The 21,954-nt window shown below is 39.3% G+C and overlaps 1 protein-coding gene across 1 annotated transcript in view; it reads left to right on the top strand.

Moving 5' to 3' along the window:
- The window catches only part of LOC126372139 (differentially expressed in FDCP 6-like), a 40,423-nt gene that overhangs the window by 7,059 nt on the left and 11,410 nt on the right, over positions 1-21,954 (top strand). Inside the window, exon 2 of the mRNA XM_050017743.1 lies at positions 18,301-18,489. Within this exon, the coding sequence (XP_049873700.1) occupies positions 18,301-18,489 (189 nt within the window). The remainder of the gene's footprint in view (positions 1-18,300; positions 18,490-21,954) is intronic.

Genomic DNA, 21,954 nt, shown 5'->3' with positions numbered 1-21,954 from the left:
TACCATACAACCGCCTAAAAACCCCTGCCTAGTGTGGCTATGAATAATTTCCTTCCAAATATCTTGGAAGAGGCCCTTGCCCTATACTAGGATCTATATGGACTAGTAAAGTAAGTACTCGTGTGTAAGCATATCAAACAATAATATAATTTATAAAAGCAACAAAACCCACAAAATTATTAAAATAAAAAGAATGTCACGATCGTGCATTATATGTCACAACCATGTGTTTAAAAAGTCCACGGCTGTGACATTTTTATCATTACATGGTCGTGACAATTTGAAACGTGTTCGATATAACCCAAAAGCTATCCACGATACTGCAAATCTTAAGTAATTATTTTAAACTACACTGTATGACGTGCATATTACTTTTCAAACAATAGTGTAACACTGATACTTAAGTTTAAAACTCTTACACGGCGTTGACAGGTTAAGGTTGTCCTTTTTTTAAAATGTAAAAGCAGATTGATTTTATACTGGTCTCAACGCTCTTAGCCATTTGTAATACTGACAAGATGATATTGTTGCCGTTCTAAAAAAACTTAGAAATGGTTGTCAATGTCATAGATTTATTTCTACCGAGTATTGCAATTTTAAAGTGTCGCACACGGTCGTGACACAAAAACTGCTCACAAAATGTATGTTGTTCAAAATCATAAATAGTGTGCATTATTTATATATTTTGTTAAACAGTCTTATAGAACAAAGGTTCGTCTTGCATAGTTGTTGTAATATTTCGAAAAATAACATGCCATATCTTCAGAAAAAAACATTTTATCTGCAATTCTGGCAATCTCACACGACACGTTCCGTGACATTTATGACTTCTAATTTTTTTTAATATAATATCTAATAATTTTATGGCAAAAATTATATCCGGACACGATACTAGAAGTAATTACCTAAGTAAAATAATTCAGGGGTCACCGATTTTCCTAAAAAACATATACAATTCTTACAACTCACACAAAAAAACGTAAGAATAAGAATCACCCAAATAAAGACATATCGAAAACTGAAGAAAAACACTTTCCTTTTTCTACTTGACTAATTTATGAATTTTAATCAAGAAAAACGTAATAATAAGTCCGACATGTTATCACGTTTTTCTATGATATCACAGGTTGATTTTTCATACAAATTCCTTAGTGATTTCGTGTTTTGACGTTAAGCAAAAAGTAACTGATTTGACTAGTTAGAAACTAGCCTATTGTTTTACTTATTACAAAAATATTAAAATATATTAGAAATAAAAATGTTAAAAATACATACTATTTTTCACAGTTTATTTCTACATAATATCATGCATTAAATAGTATTAAATTGACCATAGAGCAACACGGATCTCCGCAATTAGACGTACTTAGATACAAATTTCACTGGCTAAATGTCAATTCACGGCCTTCGAACTGATTAATCTTGTATACCTACCTACACACAGCTACTCTAGCCAAAATTTTAGGTCAGACAGACATTAATCTGTCCACTTACACCGTGTTATCCTAACATTAGGCTGAGTCACCATATAATGAGAATGTGGAACGCCCAATCCAAGTACGCGAAGGTTGCCATATCAAATTGATAGATTTAATATCCATTTAGCTGTCAAAATACTATATAAGTCAATCGTAAATGTCAATGGAGATATCGAAAACTCAAGAGAGTTTTATTACTCAAGAGTCTTATCCTTCCAATAAAGATTTTATCTATCTGTTGTAGTCAAAGGCCATTATGTAGCCCCTCCAAAGAACCACTTTAATCTTTGCTACACGCAGACCCCGTCAGATAAGACTAGATAAAGTAGTGATTTTTTTATATAAGTACTTAGGTACTTAGTTGTTGGTTGTCTCTAACTTTGAAGTCGGAGGTTCGAATCCAGCGCAGCCTTAAACCTTTTTGAATTTGTTTTTGAATTTATGTTTGGTTCATAAATGTTTATCACGTGCTCAGCGGTGAAGGAAAACATCGTGAGGAAACCCACATTCCCGAGAAATGCATTTTCGGAGGTATGTGACCTAACCTAAATTGGGATGGCTTTCCTTTCGCGAGTTGGAAGGTCAGATAGGCAGTCGCTTCTGTAAAAAACCGGACCTGTCAAATTTACAGGTTAGGTAAGCGGACCCCGTGAAACGGAATAATGTTAGGTAGATGATGAAGTAGGTACTTAGTCCACGAGTGAAGTGACAGGTAGCCAGCATATCGCTAGAATGAGCATCTAATAAAAGGCCATTATATTTCGAAAAAGTATGTTGGTACATTTTAGAGCAATAAGAAAATACTTATAGGTAACCGACACAAACACAAATTGTACCTACGAGGTACCTACCTACCTACTTTTTTTAATACAAGAATTATATACTTATAACAGAAAACTCGGTGAGGTGTGGGTACTTAGTTAATTTTGCAATTTTCACTAACACAATTGGCTGGACCATTATAAATGGCGATATGGCTTACCTATCGCGTTGGGCTAATAGGAAACTCGGTTAGTTGTAGATACTTAGATCATCTTGCGATGGATGTACCTCTGACTACCAGAATTGGGATAGAGTCATGAACTTTTGTTGTTAACTGTACATAGTCTCTTTAAGGGTTCTCAGCTTCGAGACTGCTCTCAAGATCATGTCAATGTGAAGGTTCTTATATAAAAACAGAGACTTGAGCATGGTTATAAGGGCAGTCTCAGCTGAGATTAGTTTATTAATACCGCCCTAAGTCATCATGAAAGACAAAATCATCTCAATTCATACATTCTTTTTCAAAAACGTATCTCTGTTCGTAATGTAACAGTAACAGTTCTCTTTCTTATAAATCCATAATTGCACTTCCAGCTGTATTAAAAGTACTAATTGGCTCAAATTAAGACCATTGCGAGCTTTCTCGACGGCAATTCGGACGCCATGCCCAAAATACTTCCATAAAAATAACTGTAGGTATATGCATAAGTAGTATACGCATATAGCTCACATAAAAATCCGGTAATATGATAATTGAGTAGGTACCTACTTTCTCCCCGGGTTTCTTACGGATTTTTAATTGGTAAGTACTTGCATAAAGTACTCCATGCTGGGAGCGAATGAAAAACAGGCCTATATCACCCACCTATCTAACTTACCCTACCTATCACGTTTTTCTAACAGAAGGCTCATCACTTTGTGATCCTTAGTTTGCTTAGGACATTACGGGCTGTTTACCTGATTGTCCGAAAGTAAGACGATCCGTGCTTCGGAAGGCCGTTGGTCCCGGTTACTACTTACTGATGTAAGTACGTAGTCGTTACATGAGTCATGGGCCTTTGGCGGCTAAATAGTAACCCTGACACTAGGGTTGATGAGGTTGGTAATCCACCACACAACCCACACGATAGAAGAACAGAAAGCTTGGTGAAGTGGGGTACTTTTGACTAGTCTGTCTGATATAATGTTGAACTTATGCTACTAACATAGAGCAAGTTCATATGCCTATCTAAGTGTTACCTTCCCAAGCCTGTCGTAAAATCTGACTCAGGGATGTCCTTTCTAACATGGTGGACCATTAATGGGCGATTACTCATACAGTTCATAATATCCATGCTAGGATTTCTGAAAGTTGTCTTCTTCTCTCGCGTGGGTTGAGAGATGGATTACCAACCGCATAAACCCTGGTGTCAGGGTTACTATTAAGGCCCCTGACATGACTCATGTAACGACTACTTACTTACATCAGTAAGTGGTAACCGGGACCAACGGCTTAACGTGCCTTCCGAAGCACGGATCATCTTACTTTCGGAAAATTAGGTGATCAGCCTGTAATGTCCTAACCAAACTAGAGGTCACAAAGTATTTTTTGTGATGTTTTCCCCACCGGAATTCGAACCCGGGACCTCCGGATCGTGAGCCTAATGCTCAACCACTGGACAACCGAGACCGTTATTTATTATTAGTTGTCTTCTGATTACTTGTGGCTCTGCTAACCCCGATAAGGATACTGGCTTCACCGTATTGTGTTAACTTTACGCGACTGTATTATTGTCAACATTGCTAAGTGTCACCACTCACCACCTTATAAGGGTATTTTGATCTTTACGTGAGATGAATGTAAGTAGTTTTTTTTTTATAAGTAGATACTTGCTTAATACAAGCTTATTTCCTGGTATTTTATTGCAATGCGAATCATAAATTATACTTAGTTACTGGCTTTATGGAAATTACGAAATAACGTTTCCTAAAAAGGATAATAACCTAAAAATATTACTAATAAGTAATAACATTTCGAATTCGCAATAAAACTTTTACGATATAAAATATACTTCCCAATTAATAACGTTTATTGTAGTTTACTAGCAATGCGGCCCGACTTCGCCTGAGAATAAATTTTACCAAATAGCACGTACATGCACAAGATCACGCCTATTTCGCATTGGGGTAGGCAGAGACGACGGAATTCCATTTACTACGATCCTGAGACACCACTTTCGCTTCTTCCACTCTCATCAAAGACTTCATGCATGCTCTCTGGTTAAGAGTACTCTTAACCTGACCTCCCCTATAGTCTTCTTGGAAAAATGCCTCATCATCATCAGCTCATTAACGTCCCCACTGCTGGGGCACGGGCCTTCCCTATGGATGGATAGGGAGATCGGGCCTTAAACCATCACGCGAGCCCAGTGCGGATTGATGGTTATTAACCACTGCTAATGCAGCCGGGACCAACGGCTTAACGTGCCTTCCGAAGCACGGAGGCGCTCGAGATGATTTTTTTTTTGTGGTCACCCATCCGGTGACCGGCCTTTGTGAAAGTTGCTTAACTTCAACAATCGCAGTCGTACTTACTGTGGTATGGACATCACATGAGTCATATCAGGGTCCTTTGGCGGTTGATGAGGTTGGTAATCTACCTCACAACCCACACGATAGAAGAAGATGTATATCAATATTCAATATTCTTCTTCAAAAGTCCAATCAGTTTCTTGCAAAGTAATACATTAACTGGTTGCACTTAAGACCTCCTAGTTACATGTTGTTTCTGTAATAGATCAAAAACACCTACAAAAACATTCAAGTAAAGGAAGCTAAAAAGTTCGTTAAAGAACTAGGGCGACGTCTGCGAGATCGTGGTGGCGACCCCCGCTCCAGATCATAAAAAATAAAAAAACAATAGATTGATATCAATAGATTGTTGAATTTTTAGTTCTGTGCAATAAAGTATATTTGATTTGATTTGATCATACCTAGTTCAGCACATCTCGCTGGCCATCCAACGTGGCAACGCGGCCAGCGTGATGGGTACATTTGAGCCGGGTATGCTCCGAGGCGGGCTATTTGACTAATTTTAAATGTAATTAATATCTAGTTTTTAAGCAATGACATGTGTTTTTTGTAACACTTATTTATTTATGGCAATAAAATTATCTAAAAGTAAAGGTTCATAATTTCACCACTGATTACAAATAATAGGCTAGTTTCCAATTAGTCAAATCAGTTACTTTTTACTAAACGTCAAAACACGAAATTACTATAGAATTTGTATGAAAAAGCACACTGTGACGTCATAGAAAAACGTGATAAAATGTCGCACTTATTATTACGTTTTTCTTAATTAAAATTCCTAAATAAGTTAAATAGAATAACGAATTAAATTTTCGTTAGTTTTAGATCTGTCTTTATTTAGTAATCAGAATTTCATAATTTATTTTGAACCTAGTACACAACCCAATTCGCTGGGCTCAGTGACGGAACAGTTGCTCTATGATTGTACATCATGTCATGCGTCATTTCCTCTTAAAAGCGCAAACCGCCAAGCTTATCACATACCTCAGATAGCAATCAATGTTCTAGTGCCAATCAGCAAATAATGAGGCACAAGCTCCGACACCACGGGAATTTCAATAAGAGATTCAATTCAAATGGATGAATGGACTGGGGGATATTATGCGCATTTAAATGTCCCTTTGACGCCATTCGCGCGTGCCGTGTATGTAATGTATGTATGGAGTGTAGTGTATATAGTTGGCAGTGATATAACGAATATTCGATTTCGCCAATATTCTCTATTTCTGGATATTCGCATGCGCAAAAATAAAATATAAATAAATATTTTATTGCACCAAAATAAAAGGAAATATTTACAAAATACTCTTATCAAAGTATATGCTAAATTGCAAATAACTATAAGGCGAGGAAATATGTAAAAATTAAAAGATTTCTGGTGCAAACTATAAGTACAAGTTACCAAAATCAAATCAAATGCGTGCGAAAATGAACATCACAAATATACGTAAGATGTTAGGTACGTTTTGCATTAGCGAATTTCGAACATCGACTTTCGTTACACCACTAAAACTTATGCTTAATAAGTATATAAGTTTAAGTTTAAAGTTTTTAACTTCTTAGAATTATTACTTTTCTTTAGCATGATCCGTATATTTGTTTACTTAATTTGTATGCTTTAAAGCTTGTGACAAATAATGTCGATACCAGTTGCAGCTAAACACATATTTTTATACGCTCCCAGTTCAGCATAGAAGATAATGAAAAAATAATATTAAAACCATTGATATATAAGTTACTATCGTATAAAACAAAGTATACGTAAAATAGGTATCATAGATTATAGGTGATAAAGGCTTTTTTATCGCAACGACATGAAGACTCGATAATCTAAATATTTTTATGGTTCTCTGTTTACATTACAATCACTATTCACTTGTGACACGTCAGACAGGTAAACAGTATGACAAACAAGTTCACTTTATGAGGAAACAACACAAATAGCTTCATACTTTTAACAGCCTAGACAAAAGGCGACAAGGCGAAAGGCGACAATCTCCATAACATCATCTCTCCCTAAGCGTTACTCCGTTTTCTACCTAACCTGAAGATTTGACAGTTCCGGCGTATACAGAAGCGACTGCCTGTCTGACCTTCTAACCCTCGAAAGGAATACCAGCCCAATACTGATTGGGTCATATACCACCAAAGTTGTACTTCTTGGGAATGTGCGTTTCCTCACGATGTTTTCCTTCACCGCTGAGCACGTGATAATCATTTATGAACTAAACGTAAATACGAAAACAAATTCGACAATCATTGGTTAGCAAAGATTAAAGAGATTCTTTTACAGGGGCTACATATCGGCCTTTGACTACAACAGATAGATAACGTCTTTCCCTCAGCGTTACAGATTCCCATGTGGTAGTAGTTTTACAGCTAGTTATGTAATTTAATTTTTTTGACGTTCAAAAAGCGCTAACTTTGTAAGCCAATTTTGAAAAATAAATATTTTTGAATTTTGAATAAAATCTTTTTCGGTAAATCGGCAATGTGGGTTCCCTCACGTGATAAACATGAATTCGAAAACCAATTACGAAAATCATTGGTTTTGTCCATCCTATAATAGTTTTGTCAGGCGTTTCATTTTTATTATGTTTGTGTAACTACCTCAATTTTCCTTTCTTACTTCATTATTCGGCCAAGCAAGTCGCGTCCAACGCAAGAAATTGTAAAATAAATGTAAATTAAATAAATTATACAAAATAACTGGATTTAACTCAAGATCCCAATACGTCTCAAGACATAAAATGGTGTGCTGGATTCGAAACTGCGGCCTCACAGTGACACTCAAGGGTTCTTCCAACTGGGCTCCTACACCAACAATATCCATAACATCATCAATAAAATCCTGTAACTGCAGCATTCTGCCTGCAAATTGCGCGCGATATCACGGTAGCTGTAATATGGGCTTCATGCTACGGCTTCTGATCTTATAAATTTAAGTAATTACATACATCATTATTTTTATTAAAAAATCCCACGTATAATTACGAATTTCATACAATTAAATCATAATTTTAAACATACATGAAACCAGTTGCGAATGTCAAACCCTACATTAAAATGTTTCGTCCAAATTACTATGAATTTTGGATAAATGATAAACCATTACCCTCCTTTTTAGTGGTCGACAAAAAAACAAATTAAATACAAATTATTATGACTTGAAATCAAGTGAACCCTGTGATTAAGTCTGAAATGTCAAGTTATAAGTAGGTACTTTCATGAATTCACGCTGTTACAATTATTTATTATGCTTTCTTTGTTATTTATTATTCATAACATTTGACTCATAATAATAGGTATCCGTATTCATAAGTAGCTGTTCCCAATACTAAGTTATTAAGTAAGTAATCATTGATTATGAAAAGCTACTCCCCCCTAGTTTCCCTAATTTGGTTAAAACATTACAGGCTGATGGTCCAAAAAGTAAGATGATCCGTGCTTCGGAAGGCACGTTAAGCCGTTGGTCCCGGTTACTACGTACTGATGTAAGTAAGTAGTCGTTACATGAGCCACGTCAGGGACCTTTGGCTCAATAATAACCCTGACATCAGAGTTGATGAGGTTGGTAATTCACCTCACAACCCACACGATAGAAGAAGATGAAAAGCTTACCCTTACTAATGTACCTACAAGAAACCAGGTTATAATCTACCAGCAAGGGTCACCAAGACCAAAGAAAGTAGTTATCTATATCTCTGTAGATAGGTATGGATATAGTGTTATTTATCTGACCTATAAAGCGGTGAAACTAGTAATATCAGGAGACCTTTTAGGTAAATGGGGCGGCAACGTTTGAGTGGGCCAACATCCAAACAACGGACCGTTTACCCGCTTAGCATTTTATTTTATGTGTTTGTGTATCTAGCTAGCACCTATTATGCCTAAATGGTCCAGTAGTTGAGCATTAGGCTCACGAACCGGAGGTCTCTTATTCAAATCCTGGTGGGTTGCAAACATATCACAAAATTCTTATTTGACTAGGACATTGCAATCTGATTACCCGATACTCCGACATTCAAATCAATTTCAAAATATCTTTATTCAGTAGGTAACATAGTTACGCTTTGAATCGTCATATTTTACATAACAAACGTCTCACAGACAGAGATCCAGACACAAAATCTGGAAACCACGTGATATCAATTATCTATAATGTAAACATTAATTCAAACTCATAAAGACAACAGCAACTTTAAAAAACTTAGTAACCACGTTTTTATTTTTTTAATAAAAATAATTTATTTCATAACACACATGCAGAAATAACAGACCGCAGACACAGATGTTGTAGATGACTCATCATCATCATCAGCCCATAAACGTCCCCACTGTTGGGGCACGGGCCTTCCCTATGGATGGATAGGGAGATTGAAGATGACTAATTCTAGGTATTTGTATGTATGTGAGATTGGTACCTGAGACGGAGTACCTCAATTTATGTAGTACCTAACTATTAATAACATTTAAGCTCACGCCTGCGTCCCAATTGCAGTAGTCAGAGGTACAACCGTGGCAAGGTGAACTAAGTACCCACACCTCACCGAGCTTCCTCACGGATCATCTTACTTTCTGAAAATCAGGTGATCAGCCTGTAATGTCCTAACCAAACTAGGGATCAGAAAGTGAATTTTGAGATTTGTCCCCACCGGGATTCGAAACCACCACCACTGAACTGATTGAAATAAAATTTTGATATGGGGATTGTTAGCCCAACGCGATAGGTGGTGAGCCGTATCGCCATCTTTAATGGTCCAGTCAATTGTGTTAGGGAAAACTGCACTTAAGAAAAATTAATAACTCATTGGTGCAAGTCCTGTAGGTAGGGATTGAACCGGCGCTCCCCGTTTGAGAAGCAAGCCAGTGACCCCACAGGACCACAGTGACTACACTAATGCATTACAAGTCTCACATTTGTTTAAAATTTTAACTTGAATGTTGTGTACGTCTGTAATGGTATAACATACGGTCATTGTCCGTTGGATTTTATTTGTATGTATTTACCGATGTTGTATCTTAAATAAATTGATAAATAAAAGTCTTCAGCCACAGGGCTGAAGACTTTTATTTATGTTTACTCCGTGTAGTACAGACTACACGGAGTAAACATAGCTACTAAAGAACTATGGCGAGCGCCCATACAAGTTTTTATTCAAGTCCAAATTACAGCGTCTGTTCATCAAAAAATATAAGTTTGATACCCGAGTTTTACTATTTATTACGATATATTGAAAAATTTACCAAAATTATTTCATGAAGATTAGTAAATGACGCATTTCTAGACGCTAACTTTTTTAAAAATATATTCTCGCCAATGTTCTTTACAATACTCATAGATTTATAAACAATATTTAGTATTTCTTGTTACCATAACATTCGCTAAAATTACAACTAGTGAAGGTTTACCTTAAGATACTAGTTTTATTCTAGTTCCATACTAGTTTAGGTCATTAGCATAGCTATCTACAGCCGGACAAAGGTCCCGAGAAAGGTCAATCTAGTACCTAAGTATATAAACTAAACAAAATTACAAATTGTTTTATGTTTACGCGGTTAGTATCATAATTAAAACACATAATAACGGGTTCTTACCGCGTTTAAATTGAGTCATCCCGTGATCATGGCATTTGCAACAGTGTCGAAATATCGGGAGTCGTCTCATATTTTCCTGATTTAAACGCGGTAAGAACTCGTTATTACGTGTTTTAATTAAAATTACAAATTCCATAATATACTTTATTCATTCTAGTTTACGTTGCTTCGTCAAAGGTGACCTAGGTCAACTTTTATACAAATGAACATTATGTAAAATGTCATAATTTACGTAATTACTTATGGTTCCCTCCTATCAGCGTGAGTTTATATATGTACTAGCTTTTGCCCATGGCTTCGATCGCATTAAATTCAGGGTAACATGGTTCCTCTTTCCGAATAAACCAATCTTTAGGTTTCTATCTTGAAAACTGCGAAAAGCCCCTTATAAACATTTCGCCCCCTCTTTGAAGGGGTTGGGAAAGATTTAAAAAAAATTGATGTAAGTACGTTTTTATGTTAGTCACAAATAGTCCAGTCTACCAATTTTTCTACCTTGAAAATTGCGGAATGCTCCATACAAACTTCCACCCCCCATTTTAGGGAAGTGGGGGGTTGGAAAGAGATAAAAAGTAGCCTATGTCACTCTCCATCCCTTCAAATATCTCCACTTAAAAAATCACGTCAATTCGTCGCTCCGGTTTGCCGTGAAAGACGTAAAACAGACAGACAGGCACACACATCCTTATCATCAATTTAAGAGCCACGCTCTTGTCGGTGTAGCATTTTCCATTCCAGACACACACACATATAAACTTTCCTATTTATTATATTGGATGATGTGTGTCTATCTATCCCGGTGGAAAACATCAAGCGTGAAGACACAAAAACATAATGGCAAAACAGTTTATCTATAATTATAATAATCGAGGTAGGTAATAATTATGATCAACAAAAACATATTCGTAAACATACAACGCCTACACACATTAAATACTTGGTACATTACCTACTTAAGTTCTTAGCCAATTATAGGTTGTAGGTGCTTACGTAAAACTAACCCACTTACAAAATAATTCGAATTAATCTTCTTCTATCGTCTAGGTTGTGAGGTGGATTACCAACCTCATCAACCCTGGTGTCAGGGTAACTATTGAGCTGCCAAAGGCCCCTGACATGACTCATGTAACGACTACGTACTTGCATCAGTAATTAGTAGCCGGGACCAACAGCTTAACGTGCCTTCCGAAGCACGGATCGTCTTACTTTCGGACAATCAGGTGATCAGTCTGTAATGGCCTGACCAAACTAGGGATCACAAGTGATTTTTGTGATATATCCCCACCGGGATTGATATGAGCCCAACGCTCAATCACTGGACCACGGAGGCCGTTATTACCTACCTACTTATTCTGGGTTCTACCAATTTATCAAAAAACATTTGATAATCCACTTTGAGCGCTTTACTTCTTAGAACTGGGAATAAGTAGGTATACGTCACTCATCATTGCTCTATAGTATAACCCTCATAAGAGCTTTTATGAAAAAATCACATTCTCTGAAGTCTATTGATAACTGTATCACCTATAATTCAAATCACATCAGAATCTCCATCCATCTCCATAGCGTTATCCCGTTTTTCACATGGTCTACTTACCTAACCTGAAAATTTGTCAGGTCCGGTTTTTTACAGAACCGACGACAGCCTGTCTGACCTTCAAACCCGTACAATTTGTATGAATTTATCTTGCAGAGCGACTGTCGCGTGGATGCAGCGCACAGCTCTCTCTCCCTCCCCCTCTCTCTCTCTCCCTCCCCCCCTCTCTCTCTCTCTCTCTCTCTCTCTGGCATTTATTATTCCCATCTGATGGTGGAGTCTGCCTTCTTCGTATTTCTCTTCCACTTCGCTCTATCGGACGTGTCGTTCTCGGAGACATTGCACATACACAGGTCCTTTTTGACCACATCCGCCCATCTTGTTTTTGGTCTTCCTCTTGGTCTAAGCCCTGATGCTGTAGCGCACAGCAACGCTACTAATTTGAACATAGGTCGCATTATCTTCGAAACGCATTTCTGATGATGTTTTCAGAGCACGTGATAATCATTGAAAAATAACAGCATAATGTAATTTTTCAAAAGCTTACTAAGTTTACAGTTTCATAAGGCGACATTATAGAGTCGTTTTTCATCTGTATGGTATAGTCATGAGCAAATTATAATGAACCCACTTTAGGACTCTGTCGCACTAACATATTTGACATTTAGTGGGACTCACCGTTCAATTTGTCAAAAAAGTTAATGTGACATGGTACCAAAGTGTATACATATTAATGCTCGTGACCGTACGGTATATATGTGTCTAACGTGTGAATCAGTAGCATTGACATTTAAAAAAATCTAGTTTTTTAAATCATAGTATGGCTTGCCTTTGTCATTGGCTACCTAACTTGTCTCAGTCATAATCTGTAAATCGATAAAATATTGGCTCGCTCCTAATCTGTAGCCAATTTATCTTACAACAGTTTGAAGGTTTGATCACTAAAGGTATGGGTGTAAGGTCATTCGCTTTTTATACGAATATAATAGACATTAACTTGCATATTATAAGTTGTACACTATAGTCACACACCGGACACTTCATACAAAAACCTCGTTTACGCAGACACTACACATTGAAGTTACTACACACACACACACACACAGATGCGCGTGCACCATACACGCGCATCTGTGTGTGTGTATCCCCAAAGGTTATCAGGCCTCATATTATTTTTTTCTTAAAATTACTGTATATATATTTACTATGCACTTAAAAAAATGCACTGACTGCTTTTTGTTAAATTATTTCTATTAATTTTCTAAATATAGTTTATGTTTTATTTTTGTTGTTCACTTGTCTGTGCATGCTGTGACTACTTGTAATTGAGCTAGCTTTTAATATTTTTGTTATTGTTTGTAACTTTGCATGTGCAGAGTATAGCTTGTAAGTTGTCTTAAGACTTAGCAATAAGTACAATAATGTGTTACATTATTGCTCGACGGGGAAGAAGCAAATACTCCTATCTTGCATTTTTAGGCAAATCGACTTTTTAATCAAATCAAATCAAATATAATTTATTGCACAGAACTAAAATTTTAACAATCAGACGTAACACATGAATACAGTACAATTAGGTAGTTACAATTTAATGTAGTTGGTTGCTAAATTTAATTTTACGTTGGCAGAAATTTGTTGACTTGTTTGTTTTGTTGAATTTTTGTTGTTCTCCTGTGTATACGTACATTATAGACGTAATAAAGACTAGCAAGAACAGTCGTAAGGTCTTTGTTGGACAACAATAAACAGCACGAAATGCGTTACCAAATCGTGTGACACCACCGGTAGCGTTACAAATCACATGATTCTGAGCTTACTCAATTTTGTCTCGAGCTGAGTCATCAGTGACTAGTTACTTGTTGATAGCATTATGTAACTTGGGCAATGTTTACATGTTATTTTGGTCTTAGTTTATCATACTGACGCATTTGTTATGATAGGTTACAATTTGTGCCGTGATTTAAGATGATTTACGCCGCTGGGCACAGGTATCAGCCATGGAGTATGGAGCATACTCCACCACCACCACGCTGCTCGACTGCTTGTTGGTGGAGGTGTTTTACAGCTAACAGCTAAAACCAACGTGCCTTCAGAAGCACGGAATCATCTTACTTTTTGGGACAATCAGGTGAGTCAAACCTGCAATGTCTAACCAATCGAAGGACAGTCTCACAAAGTGATTTCGACAATGTCCCCATTGAGAGAGAACCCGGACCTACAGACGGAGAACGGTCTAACTACTTGACTACGGAGGCCGTTTTGTCTGGCTTTGTGGCGTGCGTAAAATTATTTATGTCCTTTAAATGAAATGATTCCTAAGCAGAATAATAACATACCTACACAATGAACTAGTATCTATGAAACATAAATTAAGGTAAAAAAATCTTTAAAAACAAGCTTTTATTTAAATGCGCTAAAAAGAAAAAAATAAACTTTTACACTATAACTTTACTGTCAACTTATAACATTTCAAATTCAACATATTTGACACAATTTATATGTTTTAAAAGCTTGTCGCGAGATTTAAGTACCTACTCGTAATTTTAAAAGCAAGTTTTAAAATACCTGCCTATTAAAAATTTTAAACTAAGAAAGTAAATACGAGTACTTAAATCTCGCGACAAGCTTTTAAAACATATAAATTGTGTCAAATATGTTGAATTTGAAATGTTATAAGTTGACAGTAAAGTTATAGTGTAAAAGTTTATTTTTTTCTTTTTAGCGCATTTAAATAAAAGCTTGTTTTTAAAGATTTTTTTACCTTAATTTATTTTATACTTTTTAGTTTTCACCTTGTAAGTTCCTAAGTCTGTTCATCTCATTCAACGCATCATTATTGCAAGGTCGTTTGCCAGTTAATTTTGAACAATCCAACTCTTCAATTAGGAGCCCTTCTAACGATTTCACCCTACTTAAGGCCACATATGCTTGACCAGCGGCAAAGAGCTTCGAGCCCAAGTATACAACGGCATGGTCAACAGTACTACCCTGCATTTTGTGTACCGTACAAGCCCAACATAATATAATTGGTAACATTCTCCTTTCTGCAGTGCCGCGACTAAATTTTGCTGGAAATTGCACAGTCTTGGGTTGAATGAGATGAACACCGTCTTTACCGAAGTCTATACGGACGGAAGGTATGTCAGTATCATACATTTGAGCTCTCCGGAAGCAAGGCCATAATATTTCCGTTATGTATCCGATTGCACCATTCACAAGACCCTTGGATATATCTACATTGTACCGTAACATTACCTTGGCCCCAACAAATATTTCTAACTCCTTAGGGAGCCCTCCAGTCTTATTTATATCAGGTCTGGTTACCATCTAGATCCAAAGTACTCATCTAGGCGAATCAAACGAGCCCAAACTCGATGGGGTTGTGTCGTTTAAGTACTGAGTTCGTTTGGCTATCTTCCGGCTCCACCATCGAACCCTGGTTACCATCTAGCTCCAAAGTACTCATCTAGGCGAATCAAACGAGCCCAAACTCGATGGGGTTGTGTCGTTTAAGTACTGAGTTCCTTTGGCTGTCTTCCGGCTCCATCATCAGACCCTGGTTACCATCTAGCATCTAAGTACTCATCTAGGCGAATCAAACGAGCCCAAACTCGATGGGGTTGTGTCGTTTAAGTACTGAGTTCCTTTGGCTGTCTTCCGGCTCCATCATCAGACCCTGGTTACCATCTAGCATCTAAGTACTCATCTAGGCGAATCAAACGAGCCCAAACTCGATTTGGTTGTGTCGTTTAAGTACTGAGTTCCTTTGGCTGTCTTCCGGCTCCATCATCAGACCTTGGTTACTATCTAGCACCAAAGTACTCATCTAGTCGAATGAAATGAGCCCAAACTCGATGTGGTTATGTTATTTAATTACTGAGTTGCTATGGCTATCTTCCGACTTCATCATCAGATCAGCTCCATGTCATAATAATATTGCATTGTCATCGGATATACACGTGCATGCAAAATTTCAGCTCAATCGGTTGAGGGCAAGTGCCTTAAAATTGAGTTATAAAATTCCACCCGAACACACAAACATACATACATACATACATACATTGCAAGTTAAATAAAAGCTTGTAATAATAATGTAATTGCTTCAAACATATTACAAATACCTGCGGTGTGTTTATGTAGTTAAGCCCTAACATACCTTGATTGCACAAAACGATGATACCACAGCATTATTCTCGTCTTAATCATAGGTACACTTGTTGTACTATCACAAAGAAAATGCATTTAGGTATTCTTCTATCTGGTGAGTTCTGAGGTGGATTACCAACCCCATCAACCCTGGTGACAGGGTTACTATTGAGCCGCCAAAGGCCCCTGATATGGCTCATGTAACGACTACTTACTTACATCTGTAAGTAGTAACCGGGACCAACAGCTTAACGTGCCTTGGGAAGCACGGAATATCTTACTTTCGGACAATTAGTGAGCCCAACACTCGAACCACTGGACCACGTCACATATGTAAGTGACTGCTCTGTAGACATCACTATAGGTGGGTAATCGTTTCCACTTACTCACACCATAACGTTGTGATAGCCATGGTATAAGAAATCCAGGTATGCTCAAAAGTGACAGCTAACATTTCAAGGGCTGGCCCAGCTGACGTCATCCCACCCTGCGTTGCCATTTCGTAAAAAATAAATTACCCGCGAGCAATGTTTTTATATTTACTTTGCAAGGAAATTTTGAACAGTAGTTTTAATGATTTTATATATTTGACAAGTAATCGTAATTAAATACATTTAATTTTCAATAATAAAATTTACGTCCAATGTTGGTATCTCCAACCTGGAAACGCAGCCTAAGTGTTACCACTGTGGTAACACATTGACGCAGAGCTGGGCGGAGAGGAGCGAAGATGTGCCGGAATCGACCAATCACCGTGAGGGAGAGAGTGAAAGAGCATCTTCGTTTTTAGCTCTCTCGAACGCTGTGATTGGTCAAATCCGCACATCTCCGCTCATCTCCGCGTCAGTGGAAACCCGGCCATACGTCATCAAAGGGCTAGCAATGGCGGCTTGCCATAGGATTCAACATACAAATATACTTTATTGCACCAACATTAAAAGACATAATTACAAAAGACCCTTAACAACGTACATGGCAAATGGCGGCCTTATCGCTTAAACTGGTTTTCTTATACATAGCGACATGTAGACTGTCATCATTGGAAAAAGATTAAATTTACCTATATCTAGACTCGTCCTGCATTCTTGTAGCCCATATGTGATGTCCATCAAAATTTATAATAAACTGCCTAACATATTAAAAGAAGAAAAAAGTGACAAAATCTTTATTAAAAAAATAAAAGAACTACTCATTAATAAATGTTACTATAGCACTAGTGAATACCTTAATGATACTGATGTTACTACTTGAAAAGCTTCCTCCTCTCTTTTAAACTTCTATTTTGTTGTGCCCGAAAGGGTCTATGATGTGAAACTCATACATGTAACTTACAAACTTGTACACCATCATAGTATGCAAATGAAGAATATTGAATATTGAATATAGATAATACAAGCAAGAGCTTTGTCTCGGATTACTCATGGCGACACTTCCATTTTAATAGTTCGATGAACTGACGCGTAGTTGCTAATTGGTTTATTTAAATTATTAAGTTGATATGCGTAGGTATTAATTATTGTCACAACACCTGGTGTTTTTAATAACCTACCTACTTAGATAGTAGGCAACATAGTTATGATCAAATAGGCATACCTAAGAAACATAAAAAGATAACAGAGTTAATTAATTGAAATTGCTATTTTGTATAAGACCGCCGATTGTGCTTCTCTTGTCACTTTGGTATTATTTTAGTGTTGTGTTTATATGTATAATAAAGCGTTATTGTATTGTATTGTATTAATTACTAGCGACCCGCCCCGGTTTCGCTCGGGTGCAATGCTGAGGAAAAAATTAAATTATTCACGACATCACATTAAAAACCTCAAAAATAACAGTATTTCTCCACTATTTAATGGATGTTATTATACATATAAACCTTCCTCTTGGATCACTCTATCTATTAAAAAAACCGCATCAAAATCCGTTGCGTAGTTTTAAAGATTTAAGCGTACATAGGGATATAGGGACAGAAAAAGCTACTTCGTTTTATACTATGTAGTGATTAGCCTTTCTTTTGACGTGACTTATTGTAGATTTGCCGCAAATGGCATTAACTAATTGGCCGGACAAATGAGGCCTCTCACCTGGTACAAAATTAAAGACAACAGGCCTGAGGGTGTCCAGTTGGACGCGAAACTCAGCTCAGGGCGTTGTCTGAGGATAATATTAGCGTGGAAAATGTGGATAAGCATATCTCCTCTTCTCCAGGTACTGACAGCAAACATCGGAACCCTACTGGACCTGTACGGCGTAGAGAAAGGTCTGGACCACTACCGCTCCTCTCAAGAGCTGACCTTCGACGAGTTCCGGTACTACCTGCAGCACGAGGTGTTCAGCTCGCTGCCCAAGACCGTCACCTTGCCCGTCATCAGGGAGTACGAGACCAAGATCAGCGAGGTGAGGGAGACAGTTACACTTTATAAAGATTAAAAAAATGAAAAAAGAAGCTCTGATTGTGAAGGGATTTGGGCAGCCGGGTTGAGCGTGCGTTTAAGCATTACTTATAGCCATTGATCTACTCGCTACCATTAAGTACTACACTAATTGAGAATTTTGTTTTACTGAGAAGTCAAAATTCCCAGTGGTCCTACCAGTAAGTCTATTGGGAAGGAAATTTTCAACTATTAAGACTACTCAATATGACTACTGGGAATAGGGGGTCTATAGCTATTTTTTTCAATCTATGCCGAGATGTCGGCGACATAACATTATTTGTAGATAAAGAAAACGAAAATAAGCAGATAACAACGTTGAACCAGTTTAAATCCGTTTTTGGCACTAATTAGACTTTACCATAGTCATCCATCCCCTTTTGGCGTCGTAAGTCACTTTCTTTGTTGGTAATTTTCTGACTAGGTCACTTTCTGAGTACGTCACTTTCAGTGTTAGTCACTTGCGCTTTTGTACAGTCATTTTTACACGTGGTCAATCCAGAAAGTGACCTAGTCAGAAAATGACCTACAAAAAAGTGACATCCATAGAAAGTGACCTAGGTCGCGAAAAGGATCCATCCATCCGCAGAGAACAGAAATAATTAAGTCGTTTTTTCTTGTAAGTAACTCAAAATTAATTACACCTTCAAAGCCTTTGATTATTGATATCTAACCCAATTGCATTCGGTTTGTTTTTTTCACACTCTGCGTCGAGCGGCCGTCCCGAACGGTCGTTTGTTCAGAGGTCCCGAGCTGCGCCCCGCAGCTCCCCGCGCTGCGCCTCGCAGCCCCCCGCCGCGCGCCCCGCGCCCCGTGCCGCCATTGTCTGCCGGCTACCTGCTGGCGTGACCCTGCCGCCATTCATTGAGTCAACAATAGTTCTTCTCAGAACTTGCTGGCTTATCTAAGTTTCAAGGATAAAATAACGACTGTTATTTTACAGTTGCATCGATTTTAATTTTAAAACCACAGTTTCGTGGTCCTCAGTGGATACCTTGCGGTGTTAACTAAGCTGAGTGGGACGTGGCCCTGGGGCGTCCGCTTGCCTCACTTTGAGGCAGGCACATTACCCGGACGGGGCTAGAACCACCGGCCTTGGGGTCTACCCTAGTCGACCCTAGCTGTCACCCGGGGTAGAGTGACCAATCTCTACCCCTTATATTTTTCTCTTCGTGTTTCGGGGTGTAAAAACCCTCCGCACTTAGAGCATAGGAACCCTCTTGCACAATAAGATCGGCAAAGGGATACCAGCTTAGGGCACACCATAAGCACACATCTTCTTTGTTAACCCCAAGCAAAGAGGCAAAACTCACTCTTACACACCCTCGAGCAATCCCACTCGAGTTGCGAAAGTTAGCGAGCGATCGCCTCAGAGTTTCTTGCGCCGCTTATTCTCTGAGGAACGCTTTTGCGAAGCGGTAGTAATTATTATATAGCAGATTGGCCGTCCCTTAAAAATGGCCGACAGCTCCGAGCTGTGGGCCGAAATCGGTAAAATCATATTGACGCATATCCTAGCGGATAAAAGCAGCGCGCTTTACGCTGAGATATGCCGATTAGTACCGCAAGTTGCGGCGTTAACCTTGCCTTCCGCGCCCCGCGTTGATAGTGTTCGTGCCGACCGCGCGTCGTCACCCAGTCTCCCCGCGACCCCCGGCCCCGCCGCGTCTCTCGCGTCGCTTCCCGGCACTGCCCGGCCTACTGCGTCTGCCCACCCTGCCGCGTCTCTTGCATTGTCCCAATCGCGCACGTCTTCCCCTTCCCCTGCTACCCTCCTCGCCGGTGACGATGAGGAATCGTGCGATGTTCTTATGGACGTTGCCGAGTCCGATTCGTCGTCGGAGTGTGTTGAGTCGTCCTCTTCGGAGGACATATTCACGCTCGTGGAGGGCCGTAAGGGAAAACGAGCCCGCCGTCACCGCGAATCTGAGCCTGCTAAGGTCCAGAAGACGTCCTCGGGAACGTCGATTCCCTCTTCCATCCCCGAGGCCCGTAAGGCCCCTTCCAGCCCTTCTAAGGCTCTCAATTGTAAGAGTGCCATCAGCGGCACTCAAGTTCATAAAGGTCCCACCCCTCCGCCCTTGTATATGAGGGACAAAAATAGGTGGAACGAAGTCTCCCTTCGGGCGAAAGAGGAGAACATCGTAATCACCAGCGCCCGCACGACCCAAGATGGGATCAAAATTCAAGTCCCGTCATCTTCTGAGCATAGGAAGCTCACTACAATTCTGAAAGGTAGAGGAATACAATTCCATACCTACGCCCTCCCGGAGGAACGTATCCTCCGTATCATCATAAAGGGAATCCCTAAGGAGTGGGAAACCACTCTTGTTAAGGAGGACCTTGTTAACAACGGTTTTCCGGTGCTTGAGGTGCACCGTATGCATCGCGGTCGTGGCCAGGTCCCGTATGACATGGTCACAGTCATATTAGAAAGGACGGATGAGGGCAAGAAGATCTTCAACCTGAAGACTTGTTGCGGTCTATCTGGCCTTAAAGTGGAAACTCCCCATAAGGGAGGCCCCCCAACGCAGTGTCATAGATGCCAACTTTACGGGCATTCTAGTAGGCATTGCCATGCCAAGCCTAGGTGCGTAAAGTGCCTAGGGGATCACGCTACCTCGGATTGCCTTAGAGGCAAAAACGAGGTAGAACCCCCTAGCTGTGTGCTGTGTGGTCAGCAAGGTCATCCTGCGAACTATCGCGGATGCACCAAGGCTCCACGCACCCACCACAAGGTAGCCCAACGAAGGGCAGCCCGCGCTGCAGCTTCCCAACCCGGTCCCACTAAAGCCCATATGGCCCTTTCCTCGCACTCTACTCGCGATTTCCCGGCTCTGCCACTCACGCAGACCAAACTCGCGCCGCAGCGTCCATCCGCATGGACTCGTCCCCCGGCAATCGTCCGACCCACAAATCCGCCCCGCGCCCAACCTAGTAGCAATTTAGGTATTCCTGCAGCCTCTCTCGCGCCTCGTCCGGTTCCTGCGATGGCCCCTCAGGCCTCTGCATTTCCTGTCAACCAGTTTAGGGAATTTAGTATTCTCTTTAAGTCGGCCCTTAGTCAACTTGACAGTTTATTAGACTCCCTGTCCCAATTTAAAGCCTAATAATGGATTGTACGAATAAAAGTAGAGTCAAACCGCGTTCCCTTACAATAGGTTTTTTCAATGCTGATGGCATCTTAGGTCAACGTGCAGAGATTCACGAGTTTGTAAAACATCATCAGGTAGATATTTTATTAGTGCAGGAATCTTTCCTCAAACCCTCTAACCGCGACCCCAAGATGGCAAATTATAATCTAGTGCGAAACGACAGGACCTGTGCGCCCAAAGGGGGCACTCTCATTTATTATAAAAAGTCACTTCACTGTATCCCCATAGACCCACCTGACCTCACTGACATTGAGGCTTCGATCTGTCGAGTAGGC

Source organism: Pectinophora gossypiella, chromosome 13 (genome assembly GCF_024362695.1).
Source record: "Pectinophora gossypiella chromosome 13, ilPecGoss1.1, whole genome shotgun sequence".
NCBI classification, from domain to species: domain Eukaryota; kingdom Metazoa; phylum Arthropoda; class Insecta; order Lepidoptera; family Gelechiidae; genus Pectinophora; species Pectinophora gossypiella.
The sequence above is the reverse complement of the archived record's forward strand: the minus strand, read 5'-3'. Positions and strand labels throughout refer to the sequence as shown.